Raw genomic sequence first — 16,818 nt, 5'->3', positions numbered from 1 at the left:
TGTCCGCTCAGACCATGTAACATATGGCTGCCTTGGGCTGCTCCTGCTGCAGGGCCGGTGGGAGCAGTGGGTAGTACTGAATGTCTAACGCCAGGCTAATGATGATATTATTTTAATACTATAATGCCTCCTTCACAGGACTGCCATTAAAACCTAAATTAGTAATAATAGCTACCATTTATTAAATATCTACTATGTGCAATTTTGGGGGAGACAGTTGAACCAACACTTGAGCATACATGTCTTTTTCAGTAAAGAAATGGGACGATAAATGAACACCCTTTCTGTGAAGCAGCAGCTGATTCCTTCTCTGGTTTCCAGGGCATGCTTTCTCCAGGAGTGACGTTAATGACCAAGAGCCTTCACGTGATGGATGAAATCCTTGGAGCTGCGTGCTACTCTTGCCTGATGGTGCAGCCTTTGTGGAATATTCTCGCCTCCTGCTGCCTCATTCACCCCTGTCAGCCTTCGTCTTCTCATCCAGGACCTTGCTTGTACTCCGCAGCGAGCACACAGTTTCTGCCTCAAACTAATCTCATTATGCAAGAGCTGTTCTCGTTGGGCCTTATCTGAGCTAATGGCATGACCAACTTCCCTACCACGCTATTTTAAAAACAGGAACAGTGACTTGATGGATACAGGAGTATTCCTAACATACCTCAGAAGGCAGGAAGGACCACCTCTCATCTATTGTCACCTTTTTCATTCTTCCCCCCTCTTTCCTTCAGAAGGAAAACTACATGACAGGACTCCTATGGAAGGGGAACCACTACAAGTTAACCAGGGAGCTGAAAGCCCACACGGGCACAGCTCTGGAGCCCTCATGCTAGGCTTTCAAAAGCCTGTAATTAGTTTAGCCCCATAAGCACACCCATATTGGGTTTGGGGGCACTTCTATACATAAATTCACTTTTCTTTCTTGCTTTGTAGAATGTAGCACACTCACACAAGAAAGTGGGAGAGGCATTCACTGCAGCCTGGAAACCAGGGTGGGCCACAGAACATCACCATGAAGCACACTAGATGATGACGACCATTCTCTTCTTAGCAGCTAACCAAGGTTATTTCATAACGCATGTGCTGAGTGTACAGCTATGTGGTTCAAGGTACTAATTTTAAGTTATACATAAACTGGCTATTATAGAACAAAATGGTGTGTTCTAACTAGGTGTTACCTACCCTGTGAAGTCTTTGCTTAGTAAAAAAATAAATAAATAAAACAGTGGAGATATAACATGCCTGTTAATTTCCATCATTATGTTCTCAGAAGAGACAAATTCTTCTACTTGAGTCCTTTTAAACCTGCTGTGGGTATGACAACTACAATCAATCACTCTGTGACTATCAACTCTCTGGTTTTTTTTTTTTTCCTTTTTGTCTTTTTTCGTGTCCGGCAACGGATCGCAACCCTCAGTGTCGCGACTGTACCGGACTGGGACCGGCAACGGGATCGCAACCCTCGGTGTTGTGCCCGCACCTTGCTCAGCCAGTGAGCAGAAACCGGTCTGTATGTGGGATCCAAACCCTCGGCGGGAACGCCGCCGTGCTCCCAAGCGGCACACTGTAGCAGTGCGCCACCGGGCCGGCCCAACTCTCTGGTTTAAAAGGAATGTTTCTCATCCCAAAGTAAGTGATCCAATTTTGTAAAGAAGTGAAACTAGACAAAACCCTTGAATGTTGTGGGTGACGATGTCTTAGGCAGCATCTTGTAATATTTCAAAACCATTCTCTCAAGAGAAATTGAAACTGTTTGGGGGGGAAAATTCACATTTTTCTTCTCTTTTCTTCCCCCCCCACCCCAGCTCAGGTGACTGGACAATGTCTCTGTCTATAGGACAAGAAGGCCCCAGATCCCATCTTGACACAGCTTAGCCTATAAGAGACTAACATTCAAATGGATATTCTGTGGTCTTTTTCTGAAAAATCTTTCAAGCTGGCAAAAAACTGTTCCATTAATAAGAGGTCATATTTCATCCATAAAAAAATTTATCACATTGGAAAGAGCATCCTGGTATTAAGATGTGAATTTAGATCAGCATAAAATTCTGAGCACATTTATGGGAACTTTTCATTACTTCCTAATTTCTAAAGTTTCCTTTAAGCTGTCAGATTTGACTAAAACATTTTAGTGAATAAGATAAACATATCTTTAAAAAAATTTAAGTTATTTTAACCTTCAAGACCTAAAGAAATACCATACTGTAGAAATATGAGGGACGTATACTACATAGAAGGAAATATGTACTTAGCTTTTTTTTTTTTTTTTTCTCCAGAAAAGAACACATTTAGGTATTGGGCTAGTTCCTACTGAAAATTATAAATTCAGAGACATATTAATGTGTCATTACCCTTTAAAAGCACTTAATTTACACCCAGTCTTGATAAGAGTTACAAAATACCACAAGAAACCTGTTTAAGAAATTAAAATTTGGCAAGCCAAAAAGGATTAACATTTCCTGTCAGTGAAATGAGAGAAAAAGGCATTCAAGGTAAAAAGGTACAACATTACAGCTAGATAGGAAGAATAAATTCTGGTGCCCTAGGGTGACAACAGCTAATCATATTGTATAGTATATTTACAAATAGCCAGAAAAGAGGATCTTGAATGTTATAACCACAAAGAAATGATAAATGTTTGGGCAATAGATATACTAACTTTTCTGATTAGGTCATAATATATGCATGAATTGAAACAAACTGTACCTCACAAACATGTACAACAAAAAAATAAGAAAAATTAAAAAACCCAACAAATTAAATTAACTTCAGCTGAGCCTTCCATTTTGACTACATCCTAAACCCAGCACAGAAGCAAGCACAACCTCAGCTAATGCATCTTCGGTGTCCACATGTCCCCCATCCCCCCAAGAGCTTTGAGGGTTTGTGCTTGGGCAGTCTTGTGATCTGAAGTCCTGGTGCCACATGGGTCCTTCAGGGAACAATGGATTTTCTCTTTAAACTTTGCTTTCCTTTAAGACAAATGAAGCAGAGCTCTTCTAATGAATGGAGAACATTTTTTGAGTTTCCAGTTCAGCAAAACAGGAGTTGTTAGACATCCAGCGAAACGCTCTGATCCAACATTTGTGCTGTTTGGCAACATTGCCTCAGTGCTGAGAAATTGGGTCAGTAAATGTTTACTAGTGATAGCAGCCTTAATGATCACCGTAGTCATCATTACCTGTGTTCTAGCAGTTAAAAGAATAAGAGAGGTCAGAAACTAAGCTGTATGTTTATTTTTAGAGAATGGGAATTTTAAAACTCAAGTTTAGTGGAATTCATTAATTTCTTTTAAAATAAAAAAAATTTTTTTTTGGTCTCTGGACTCATGAGCCAACCCGTAATACCAGTAGCAACACTTTAAATTTTGAGATGATCGTGGATTTAATAAAAAGGAACAAGCATGTTATTTCACCACATCTGAACTATCAGTAAGTTTACTAGAGTCTACCACTGTACCTTTTAAGATGAATCACATGCATTTTTGACTGTTTGTGCACAAATATCTAAGTGTAAGACTTAGTGTTTAAAGCCCAGAACTGTGGTTACTCAGGGGGTGAGGTGGAGGTGTGGGGGATAGTGAGAGGTCGGTTAATGGACACAAAACGGCCAAATATGAAAAATAAGTTCTATGGATGTACAGTTGAGCTAGGCAGCTATAACTAACAATAATTTACTGCATGTTATCAAATGGCTAGAACAAAGGTCAGATGTCCTCATAACAAAGAAATGATGGTTCTGTAATGATAAGTATGTTAATTATCCTGATTTGATCACCACACACTGTACAAATGTATTGATATTCAACTCTGTACCCCACAAACATGTATAATCAATACATTTCAATAAAAAAAAAAAGAACAAAAGCCCCAGGGTTGGTGAATTAAATGGGACACTGTGCTCTGAGCATGCCATTTCACAACTTAGGTAAAGGCTGTGACTTCCTGCGACTTCCTGTGCAGGTGTACCCTTGGGAGAAATGCACGTAGACAGAGGAGCATGGAGGAGCATGGTAGTGTCTCTGTTTTCTGTTATCTTCCCACTTTTCTCTTAATAGAAAAGAGCCTGAAAGGCAAGTGGATGGAATAGTTGCCAAAGGCTAGTATAGAAACAAAACTGGCCTCTGGGTGGTGCTTGAGAGCAGTTTAGGGAAGGCTGGCACCCTTCAGGGTGAAAAGGGTATTAGCTGAACCTCAGTCACCTGCAGGCTCCAGGGTAGTCTTCAAGGGACGGTTGCCTGTCTATAGTCTCCACAGGTGGCACACTGGGCCAGTTTTAATGCATCGCTTTTTTCCACTTATTCCTGTGCCTGTAAGTTTGGTATTCCATTTATAGAGCTTGTCAATAAATCATCACTGCTTAGTTAAGTCAACAAATAAGGGGGCAAAACACACTTCTTCAAAGAGCTTTTGCCAGTTGAGTCATTCTTCCACAAAGCTTTACTTAGAAACATCTGCCTGCTCCTCCCACAGTTTCCCATTTGCCCATAACCGTCTCGACCAGCTGGAGCAGGCTGGACCTGTGAGTGGGAGCTAGGATTTTGTTTGCTTGCTTGCAAGTAGAATGTTTCTAAAGGGAATGTTTTAATCTTCATTTAGAAAAACTTTTTTTTGGTAAAGTTTAAAGATATTACAGCTGCTAAATTTGATATCAAATACTAATCTGTAACTCCTGTTCAAATATTTGCCATCAATAAAAACAGACACCCCCTCTCCCTGTGTAAATCTTAAAATGTGGGTAAGATGGTGAATCCACACTAATCTCCTATTCACATGCACATGCTCACTGAAAAGGGAATCTGTAGCATAATAATTTAAGAATCTAGATCGAGGCAGATTTTAACATATATATATTTTTTTATTAAATATGTAAAAAGATCAACGCAAGTCAAGTTATTCACATATTCAGAGACAAAAAACTATTCTACCATGCGACAATAGGTGGGTAATGTAAAATGAATGTGATACATCTGAATAAGACTTTTTCATCTATTATGTCATTACTTATCTATATTTATAATTAACAATACATATGTTTACATTCCTTTCAGTTTACATTTAATACATAACGAAAGCTTTATGGTATACTATTTAGTAAAAGTAATCTGAATGCATATTAAACCTTAACGGAATAATGGAAATACTCACCAGGGAAGGGAGGAATTCTTGGTTCCCTTCTGGAGTTTACTTCTCTCAGAACAGGGTGTTTGCCTTTTTTTTTTTTTTTTTCCCCTGCTTTTCTGCTTAGAATGAACACAGGCTTTCTCTTTGCCCCCTGCTTCGATCACTTCCTATCTGACAGTAGCAGTGGGTGTGCTATTACCAGCCAGCGGGCCTGAGGGGGGACTAAGAGTGAAACACACCCAGGGATACTTGTCAGCCCAGCATGATGACATGCTGAGATGAGAGGACGGGGGCCCACCATCCATCGGAAATGAGTGGTGGTCTGCACAGAGACTGGTGGTATGGCCCAAGAGAACTGACAAACCCAGCTGCTAAAGATTCCACAAAGCATCTGTGATGTCACCTGGGGTGCAGCATAACAGAAGTAGTTTAAAATGGGGACAGGGAGGAATTTATAGCTCTTCTCTAAATAAATGTACAGTTTGCCCCAAACTTCCAGGAAGGAGAATGAAGTATGGTGAGTGGGGAAAGTTCTCTTTGCAGGCAGCCTAAGATGTCTCACCAGCAGCTGTATTAGCTGAGGAGGTCGGGGAGTGGTTCCAGCAAGAGCCACTGGGGAGGCTTACACAAGATATAGTATTAAGTGGTTTCTGGAGGACCCTGACCCCCTGCTACCCGTCACGTGCATGCACATGACAGGAGTTTGGTCATGATCCACCTGGTACTGGATATTACTGAGATGTCCAGGGCAGGCAAAGAACGGCCTAGGAACCACTGAAGTAGCGGCTGCATAGAGTTATTTATTGTGCCTCTTTATAAGAGCTTTTTTAAAAAAAGAAAATCAGTAAGTACAACAGGCTTAGAAGGCAACACACCATTGAGCATGATGCTGTGTATAGCACAGCCACTACCTGTAACCAGGCGTGGGAGGATGTCACTGCCGAGAGCCAGGCTTTCCAGCCTTAGAGAAATGAGCTGCCGCCAGAGTGCAGAGTGAGCAGGAGAGAGAAGGAAGGGAAACCAAACACCACAGAACATCTGTCCAATTCTGCACAGTGTGTTGTAATAATCTCAAAAATACAAGCCATCTTTTTCCACATATAACTCAATAAATACCACTTTGCAATGAAAGATTTATTTGGGAAAGACTTCTTTTGGTGAAGAAAGAAAGACTTCTTTTGGTGAAAAGCTTCACGGCTAGAATTTAGAATTAGGATTTCATCAATTAATAAAGAAATTTCAAAGCTTTATGATACGTAATTCAGAAATTTATTTTAAGCTTTTCAGTTAAGCGGAAAGTGGGGTGGGCACATTTGTTTGTTTCTGTTGCATCTGCTCAGTCAAATAACAAGTGAAAGTAAATGTGAAGTTAGAAATCAAGTGAAATGAAAGATCTAGGAGGCGATACCATCTGTCAAAGGAAAATAAAAAGAGGCAAAGATTTGGAAAGAGACTAAGAAAATGTGCAAATATTAGTTAAAAAAATAAGGAATGCTTTTAATTCATTAATGTTTCCTCTCTATGAATTGCCACGGTTTAGCAAAGGTCAATGACAAGGAGGGCCCTTGAGTTAAGAGGGGAAATTCCTTATTCCGGAAGATAATGGGAGTCATAGATTACTCTGTGCTGTTACTCCAGTGTCAGCACCAGACCGCAGAACCATGACTCTCCCTTGCAATTATGCCCTTATTAATAAGGTCTTCACATCCAGCTTTCTAGCAAGTGTGCAGCATGATGCAGAACCCTGGAGCCTGGGGCTGCACACCCCGCAGTTATCCTTCAGTAGGAGTCCCCTAGCGTGAATGACAGGATCTGGGCTGAAACCCACACAAGGAGGAAGAGGAAGGAGACAGGAGGACCTGTACCTACCCACACCCCCTTTGGACTGCAGATAACTGATAACAACATCTTGGGGAGGGTGGATGCCCACCGAAGAGGACCCTGAGAAAGAAAATAGCATGAGAACCAGGGGAGAGGGGCAGGAGGGCAAAGCTGAGATGGTGTTTTCCTTGAGTGAATGTCTTTCAAAACTAAGAACATACTGTGTGGGTGTCTAACGTGCTTATGTATGGACACTGCTGGGCCCTGAAGTCCTAGTTTTGAATCCATTTTTTTTTGTCCCTTTAGTGTTGTGAGTAGAGGGAGAAACGACCTTGTGTTTTTCCCCATGACACAAGTCACTGTCATTATGGCTTTCATATCAAGTATCTGCTTCCCTTTGTTCCAATTATTTGACCAAATTTATGTTCAGAAGTTAGACTTGCAAACATCAAAGCACCACAAATGCGTGTGACAACTAGTGACACTGGGTTGAGAAATGCCAATATAAATACCATATATCAAATTACCATTGCTTCACACCAGGATAAAAAGGGTGGTGGTGGTGGTGTTGGGGTGGGGAAGAGTTGTTCTGGAAAGAAATGAAGAAAAGAGCAGAACCAATCTCAAGCAGCCAGTGGTGAAGTTGAAGGTATGTGACCTACGATCTCTCAGGGAGGTGGCCGGGACTGCCGGCTGCTACTGCATCTTGGCAAAGGAAATGGGAACCGAGCGCGGTGGCTGGCGTAAGTGACAGTGCATTGATGGTAACGGCAGACCGGGAACAACTGGTTTCTGTTGAGCTTGAGGCCACACATGTTCCAATTTTCCAGAACAAAAGTTCCCACGTATAATGGAAGTGTCAAGAGCGGCCACGACGGCTCAGTACTCCTCCTGCTGCTGCGGCTGCTGTTCGTGGGTTTGCTCCTCTGCTTCCGCCTCTTCCGTGTGGCCCTCCTGTGGGGCAGGGACAAGTTTCAGCTGAAGCAACGACTGCGTATGAGGCCCTGGGTGTCCCAGCCCCCTGTCCCTGCATGGCATGAGTGTCAAGGCTGGGGAGAGCACCCGGCTTAGGCACGACTCGTCATGCTGATGTCTCCCAGCTCCTGGGAGCCACTACGCAAGGGACACCTCAGCTTCCCTGTGCCAAAGAAGGAATCATTCTAGAAAGCACAGTCAGCAGGCTTTATGTGCCACACTTTTCTTCTAACCATTTTGGAAGGAAACGGTCATAGAACACATTACATACCTTCCTACCCTCTGTAGAAGAGTAAACCGAACCCAGTGACTCAAGAGCATCCTGACAACCATGAATGACCCTGCTGGGACATAAAGCAGAACCCAGGTCTCTGTGGCATGTGGCAAGGCTCCCGCTACCCCCATGCCATGCTGCAGCACTTCTGCTCCATTTCCTGTTCCTCCCCTGCTGTCATTCTTCTTGCTGGTGGTGTCTGCCTGAAGTAGACCCTTGTTATAATTAGGACATAAAGCAGAACCCAGGTCTCTGTGGCATGTGGCAAGGCTCCCGCTACCCCCATGCCACGCTGCAGCACTTCTGCTCCATTTCCTGTTCCTCCCCTGCTGTCATTCTTCTTGCTGGTGGTGTCTGCCTGAAGTAGACCCTTGTTATAATTTGTTCCTCATCTGATGTAGGCTTAGACACCAGAGGAGCAACTTGCTAGTGTTTCCAAGGGTAAGGAAAGGATCAGAGCCACACTTCACGAGCTGCTCTGGGCATGGAGGCCCCTCCCAACAGCGCAGCTCAGGAGCTTTAGCTCATGGACTTTGGGACATCCATTTAGGGTGCTTCAGGCCTTTTCTGTTACTTTCTATTTACTAACCATGAACCAGACAGGGGAAGTGCTCCTCTACATGGCTCCCTGTGTCCTATATATTCATTTGCCTGGCCCAGCGAGGCACATCACCAACACCAACTGCAGGAGCATCAACCTTGGTTAGCCGCACCTGCAAAGTCTTTCATGTTTTGACCTCACATAGACTAATTTGCCCCTTATTACCCAAGCAGAGGGAGCATGGCCAGTCAACAGCAGCTAACTGCCCCCCCCCCCAATAATGGTGCAAGTCTTTTGTGATGTGGTCTAGGGCAGTGCTTGCATCCCCTCACACTTGGCCCACCGACTCCTTCCTCTCCTGGGCCCTCCCCTTCCTGTCTGGCCCCAATTCTCCATGGATTACTGACAAACCTGTCAGTAATCCAACTCAAATACAGTACAATCATCTCCCCAGATCCCTAAGCCAGAATTCCCTCCTCTCCTGCAGCACGTTTTTCCTTCCCGTGCTATAAAACTCTGACTTGCAATCTTGTCTGTCTTGGAACTTTTGGCCTCACCCACTGGACCCTGTGGCTACTGAAGTCGGGCACAGGGCCTCATTCCTCTCCATGTCATACCTCGTTTACTGCAGAACTCAATCAGTATTGTGTTGAGAAGAAGAAATCACAGAAGATTCAAGAATGATGACCAAGACTATCAGACTATCAGCCAAGGTTACATGCTGTTTATTTTCTGAGAAGCAGGAGAATGTCAAGGTTATAAGCATAGACTCTGGAGTTCATGCCCCAGCTCCATTATTTACAAGCTGTGTGATTTTGGGCTCACAATTTAATTGCTCTGTGCCTCAGTTTTCTCACTTGTGAAATGGGGGATGTTAAGAATGCCCACGTAACAGTTTCCCATGCATTTCACTGATCACCGAATCAATGGATTCAATGAATCCGACAGAGGATTTAATGAGTTACAATAGATTAAGTGTCTAGAAGAGTGTGTGGCACATAGTAAATATTATAAATGTGAGCTGTGATTATTTTTAGTGGGAGAACTCATATTCTAGAAGTGCACATAATTTTAAAAAACAGTAACCCTTTCTGTGACTACCAACAGTAGGAAGTGACATTGTATTAAGAGACTCGGGATCTAATCTAGTACTGTCCCTTACTGGCTCTGTGCCAACAGGTGCATTATTTAATAAAGTCGAGTTCTCCCCACCCCCATGACCACACTGTCACCACCCTGAACTGCTCCACACCTGGAATGTTAAGGCCCGCTCTACTCTCTCTGACCACATCATACTGTCTGTCTGACTCTGCTTCACTCCTTCATTGTAGATACCCTTTGACCTCAGGGAGACCTCACAGCCCTGAGCCCCTTTCTACTGTCGTTCTGTTACTAGACATCTGTTAGTAGACATCGCTGCAGCTGCACTCCTGGCAGTATCCTCTGCAAACTGCTTTGCCCTCTGCTTGGCACATGTGAGGGTGGTTCTCTTGGCTCAAAAAGTTAGCGCTGCCGCCGAGAGTGGCACTCTCATGGGGAGGGAGAGAATTGCCAGCTGGGACGGTGCAGGACAGGAAAGTCACTGGCCTCCCTCAGTAAGTGTTCTCTTGTCCAGGGGAAAAGGAGGAAACTAAGCTCTTGGGAGTTGAACAGGAACAGTGGACTGGGGACTCCCAGCGGTCTGTTCTGCCACTTGCTCCTCCTCTAAGTTATAAAAATGCCACTCCTCCCTGACGCCTTGCTCACTGCCTCTGCCCCTCAAGTCAAGGCTCCTCTTTCGAAGCTCTGCATCCTTGGCCCTTGCTGGCTGGAGGCTGTGCCACCCCTGGCTGGCTACACTGTGCCTGGTTGGCTGCACATCTGCCTCTCCGGCCACTGGGCTCCAAGCCCCAGCAGGTTACGGATGCTGTTTTATTCATCATCCTAGCTCGCTAAGGCTAGCGTGGTGTCTTCCATGCTGGACACTCCAACTAGAGCCGGTCTGGAGTACGCTTTGCTTACATACCTGTTTTTGTGAATGTGAGACTGCTGAAGGAAAAATCTCAGAAATGAGGATCTGTTTCCCATTTTACCGAGAATCTCATTAGCTCACGTCACAACTGGGAGTTAATTCCGTTATCCCAGAACTTAAAATGGAAAGACCTGGATTCAAGTCACTGAGCCTGTAACAAACTGTGGGACCAGGAAGCCACTAGAACAGGCTTCCTCAGGCCTCCTTTCCAAACATGTCAAACAAGGGGGTTGGTTCATTGCCCTTGTCTATGGCTCTGTGGTCTCCAGCTGGCCAAGAGCAGCTCCCCACGCGCACTGGGCTGAAGTCCCAGTCACAGGACACCACCAGTGATGTCATACATCTGCGGGAACTGCAGACCCCAGACCACTCTTACTGGGCAATGCTGGCATAAAAAGCAAGCCTCCAAGTTGCAAATGGCTTGCTAATGCTTGGGGTGCGAGTCAAGGCAGCCTGGAAGTCTGGCAGAACACACGTGTCATTCTGAGATGTTCCATATCACAAGGGAGAGCTCCCAGCCCACACAATGCTATTATAGGCTCACAGGAAAAAAGAAAAAAAATCGATCTTTTTCTTATGCCCCATACAAGAATAAAGAACTTAAACCCATGTGTAAGGCCAGGCAAAACCTAAGCCAAATACGGGACTAATGTCCTGGAGTTGCCACCTACTTCATTAATTCTAATACCTGCATATCAAACCATCACATCTCCCTAAACATTTAGCTGTGACTACATTATAGTTCCTTATTCTTATTATAATCATTAGAAAGAGAAGCAAGGTAGAAGACAGTACCGAAGAAGGCTCCCCACACTGTGGGTGGAAAAGGGGGGAGGAAGAGAGGAGGGGACACTGAGGAGCCGCCGTGGCTCCCTGCTTCCTAGGCGAGGGAGGGTCCCCAACAGCTGGCTGTTCTTTCTTCTCTGCTCTGTTCATGCCATTTCCTCTGCCTGAAAACTGCTGGCTTTCTGAGTCATCCTTAGATATCCAACACGAATGCCATCTTCGCTGTCAAGTCTTTGCTTGTTCCTCCAGGCTGTCCCTATGTGTTCCCTACACAAGTCTATTTGTGTCTCCTTCACATGCATTTGCCACAATCTGACACATGTTCCAGTTACTGGTGCCCCTGTCTGTCCCCTTCACTGGGATTGTGAGCTCTTCTGAGTAGGGGATGTGTCCTTTTCTGTATACCCAGTGCTTAGTCTAGTGACAGAAACACAGCTGTCTCCAAAAAGCATTGAGAGAGCAAGAAAATCTTTAGGCCATTTTAACAGTGGCTTCCATGACAGTAGCTCAGGAAACAAGCAAGTGTTTATAAGACGATGCACCTTAGCTGACAGAATCCACATTCTGGAGCAGGTAGCCAGTGAGTAAGCCAAGATACCTGTGGCCCCAAGGTAAGTATTAAGGGAAAAGACACTGAGAATAACAAAGGGAGACACTGGACAGCTGGCTGGTGATCTTCTCTGGAAACTTCCATCAGGTTTCAACAACTGGAAACTGAACCACCTCTGTTGACTTCCCTATTCACAAAACTCCCATCTGGACTTTTACATCTTCCAAATATCATATTCGGGGGTTACTTGACTATAAGAATCAGAGACCAGCTGCCACCAAATAAAAGCGCTAAGTCATCGCTTAGGGAAGGAGATCCCCTCCAGCAAATACCCCTCCCTGAAATGTGAGCGCATGTTCATCCACGTTTAACTGACGAGCTCAGCCTCGATTCTTCAGCACCTCTCCTGCCTCTGGGAGGGCTCTGGGAAAGCCAGACGACCAGAAATCTCCACTGTCTTAGATTTGTACACACAGCCACCCCAAGAGCATCGTGAGCAAAGTACTAACATTTCTTCCTAGACACTGTGGTCATACCGGCACTCGGGTGCAAATCTACCCGCCTCCCAAGTGTAGGAACGGCCTGAAAACAGGACACACATGTTGTCAGGGTCAAGCAGTGGGGCGAAAGGAGGACTACTGGAGCTGGGGGCAGATGTACAGTGACATCGCCACTACTGAGCACATTTTTTCAAAAGTGATGCCTTTCCAGATCAGGAGACCCCAGGGAAGGTGGGCAAGGGTGGAAGCTTTTTTAAGGCTCACTTCCCCATGGTAAACCTGGCTCTGCTTCTGGGAGGCTGCCATAGCAACAGGAGTCACTATCCTTCGGGGGGGGGTGGGAAAGGCAAATGCTGGAAGCCTTTAAGGTATTTACGTTGGTTCCTTGAACATCTAACAGGAGGAAGCAGAAGGGAGTAGGCTAGCTGCTGCTGGCGTGTGCATGTGCAGTACCATCTATGGGAAGCACCTTGCACAGTGCTCAGGCCCACAGAAGTCCTCCCTTTCTGTACAAAAACCAAGGTTTAAAAAATTGGGTCTTGTCACATTCTAAACAAGGACACCTGGCATACTCCAAATCAATGACTTATTCTCTGTAGAAAACTCAGTATAGCCTGATGTGTCTCTCATGGAGTTTTTCAGACACAAAATTGCAATAAAATTTATCCTGGAACTATAAAAATTAAGCCAGTAATTATTTTAGAAGATTTGGCTCTGGTTACCCACACACAGAGTTTATGTTCGGTTTATTTTCTCTTCTTGTCTCCCAATCGCCTGGTTACTCTAAGTAATCATCTTCCTGCATTTTGGATACTCCGTACCATACATTTACAAGGCGATGCCGCTTTCTCTCCCTCTCTTTCCCCTACTGTATTTCTATTTGATGACATTAGCAGTGCCAGGGATCTAACAACAAAGGTAGGTTTAGAAAAGTTAGCAACCAGCCAGAGGAAAACCAAAGTTCTCCATGCATGCTGACTTAAACATGGATGCCCAGAGAAAGAGGCCAAGACAAGACTTTGGGAGGTATAAACCAGCAAAATGAGATAAAGAGATTATTTGGAGAAAATCTAGGTAGTAATTTAACAACTAACTTCTCTACACGCAGAGCATGTTCAACTGAAGACTGTCAAGTAGACAGTCTGTCTTGAGGTTTTCCCCAGGCGGTAGTACCTTTATCTTCTCCCTCCCCCATGGCACCCAATATGCCAAGAGAAAGGTAACACTGTCCTTAGGATTTGGGGCCCCGAGTCAGATAAACCTGAGTTCAAATCTAGTGCTAGAGCTTATTGACTGTGGATTGCTGGGCAAGTAATTTCACCTGTAAAACACAGATAAGTAACAGTACCCACCTCATAGAGGCGAGGATAGAGAGAAACGTGTCAGAACCTGAATACCCAGCACGTACTAAATGCTCAATCCATGTTAGCTGTCGCCGCTATAATGGTCCCATTTAAAAGGTGGCTCAGGCGTGGAGAAACGAGAGCATGGACTCGGGACTCAGACCCGAGGTTCAAATGCACATGCTGCTGCTCACAACCTGGGGAAGGTATTTGACCTCTCTACTGCCTTAGCTTCCCTCTTCTGTAAAATGAGATGACAATATCTACTTAATAGGATTCTGAAGAGAATTAAAGGAGCAATATACATAAAGCCCTAGGCCCTTCCCTCTGAAACCCCATCCCACTAAACCCATTATTCAGTCTTAATGACTGATGAGGCTTTAAAGTATTACTTCCCTCTGGGGTGTCTGCAGTTTAATTGCTCATTCACTGCAGGGAGGGCAGCCAGGTGGTGCTGGGGTGTGCCTGTGTGTGGGGGTTGATGGGAAGGGTACAACAGAAGCTGTGTGTGGTCATCTAGCCTAAAGCTGGTCAGCCTACCCTTAGCCAGGAATTCAGCAGCCCACGCCAGCTCTTCATTTTGGAGTTCACCTGATGGTGTTCCACAAGGACTGCCTCTTGGGACGGGATCTGGCTGGAAGTGCAGGGCTGGGAAGCAGATTTGATCCCGCACGCTAGCCTTACTCCCGCTAGCAGACGTCACCACAGACAGCAGCACCTTCAGTCTGAGCGAATGGATGCGCAGACCTCATCTGATTTAGCCTCGAACAGTTCATGGATAACCACGGTTTATCTAGTGCTCGACAGACTACAATGCACGCTGTACATACAGCACATATGTACATGCCACTTTGGTGGGCGCAGACACACAAGACAGCCTCTGGTTTCTTCCATCAGATCTGAAAATACTGAGAACTTTATTTTGTGAAGCCATCATGGCCTCAGTGACCTAACCAGGTGGATTCCTGGGGCTTCAAAATTTACATTCTGAGCTACTGCTAGCCAACAAAGTAGTTAAAAAAAAAAAAAATCTAGGGGAAATGAAAAAAAAGTGAAGAGCTCCCCAACCCCAGACTTCCTTACAGTTCAGGAAAATTTCGTTGCTGTGATTTTAAGTCATAAACAGAGCAAGAACCTGCCTGGTATTCAGGTGGAATAAGAAAAGGAAACCTGCTGATGGCTTGTCACATTCTGCGGTAATACAAACCCTCATGTAACCCCGCCACAGAGCCGTCGGAGCATCCGCAGGCCTCCGGGTCCAGGAGACCCCAGTGCTTCCACCAGCTCTGGCCTGGCATAAGCAGCTCAATGCCCTGACCCCACATCTCACCTCCTATAACCCGGCTCTGGAAGGGGAAGTCCCAGCGGGCTCTGCTCCTGCCACCGGGACATCTCCCTCCTGGCAGAGGAGACTTGATGTGACACACCTCGGTCTCTGCCATTTACCCTGCCCCTTCCCCTCCTTGCTTCTTGAGATTCTTGTTCCCTCCCCTGTCCCTCACATCTGCCTTTCATCACCCTGACAGAGCCACATCTGGGGTCTCCCCCAGCACTTGTGAACAGCTACGATGGTGGCAGGTCTTCCCTACACAGGGGACCTTGTAGAAGTGTTCTCAACAAAGGGCTGTCCCACAGTTCTGGTCTGTCCTGGCAATAAGCAACCAAGACAACCAGCTACGAAATAAAAACAGACAATCGTGGGGCATCTAGATTATTTTCTCCTTTAACCACACTCTGATCTTCCATGAAGAAAGAAGAATCCTTATATGAATTCTTACTCTCATTTGTTCAGGGAGATGAAAACCACTTGGGATTTCACTGCTCAAGTGTATTTTTCTCAAAGCTCCCCCCAACGCCCCTGGATTAATTTCTGAATGCATGTCCCATAGGCATGGGCCAATGGGTCACAATGATGACATTTATTCCTTTGGGAATATCAAAGGCACTTAGCTGAGCTGTAACTCCCACAGGTCCCAGGAAAGAAGTCCCACACTGATGTACTGCACTTTGATCAAGAGTCATCTTAGAACATGGAGTCAGGGCTCTTCACACTTACGTGTTCTTCTGAAGCATAGAGGACTTCCATTAGTCGCTGCACGAGGTCATCATTTTCCTGCCCATGTTCTTGGCAGAGTAGCTCAATCTCTCTCAACTTCCCAAAGTAGAAATCCCTTTCCTTTTCCACACCTTCAAGGGCAAGTTTTAATGAATGTACCTGAAAGGGAGTGAGGGTAGAGAAGAAAAACCTTAAAATATAGTGTAAAAAATAAGTGACCAACGATGTCTGTGTATAAAGACCCAAAACATATAAAGACATGTGCAGAAATAACCCATGTGCAAGTCTGTGGGGGAAACAACAGGGCTGTTATCCTGAGCTTGAGCCTGGGCCAGAATGTCCAATCTCAACAGCACACAAGTCATTTCCTTCAGTCAAGTGAGGGTTTATTATTAAGATCATTCCGCTTGCATGATCCCACCCGGCTGGGAGTAAGCTTTCCTCTCCTGCTAATGTGGGCTGGAGCACATCTTTCTCCTAACTTGTTGCTGAGGTCTGAGAATTTGTATACCTCCCAAATTCATATGTTGAAATCCTAATGCCCCAATGTGATGGTATTAGGAGGTGAGGCCTCTGGGAGGTGACCAGGTCATGGTGTGAGCCCTTGTGAATGGGATCAGTGCCTTTATAAAAAAGGCCCAAGGGAGCTGCTCATCCTTCTGGCATGTGAAGACACAGGGAGAAGGCACCATCCATGAGGAATGGGTCCTGGCGTAGACACCGAATCTGCTGGTGCCTTGATCTCGGACTTGCCGGCCTCCAGAATTGTGAGAAATACATTTCTTTTTTTTTTTTGTCTTTTTTCGTGTCCGGCAATGGACCGCAACCCTCAGTGTCGCGC

At 45.1% G+C, this 16,818-nt stretch overlaps 1 protein-coding gene across 3 annotated transcripts in view; it reads right to left on the bottom strand.

Annotated features, from left to right (window-relative positions):
• Positions 1 to 4,833: 4,833 nt before the first annotated feature.
• Positions 4,834 to 16,818, bottom strand: part of MAPRE2 (microtubule-associated protein, RP/EB family, member 2) — a 157,824-nt gene continuing 145,839 nt past the window's right edge. For all 3 annotated transcript variants that reach the window (XM_008575702.1, XM_008575704.1, XM_008575703.1), the window contains 2 exons: positions 15,978 to 16,136; positions 4,834 to 7,895 (listed from right to left, as the gene is read on the bottom strand). In XM_008575702.1, the coding sequence (XP_008573924.1) occupies positions 7,821 to 7,895; positions 15,978 to 16,136 (234 nt within the window). In that variant the 3' untranslated portion in view covers positions 4,834 to 7,820. The remainder of the gene's footprint in view (positions 7,896 to 15,977; positions 16,137 to 16,818) is intronic.

Source organism: Galeopterus variegatus, unplaced genomic scaffold (assembly GCF_000696425.1).
Source record: "Galeopterus variegatus unplaced genomic scaffold, G_variegatus-3.0.2 Scaffold1224, whole genome shotgun sequence".
NCBI classification, from domain to species: domain Eukaryota; kingdom Metazoa; phylum Chordata; class Mammalia; order Dermoptera; family Cynocephalidae; genus Galeopterus; species Galeopterus variegatus.
This window is presented reverse-complemented; position numbering and strand designations above follow the sequence as displayed.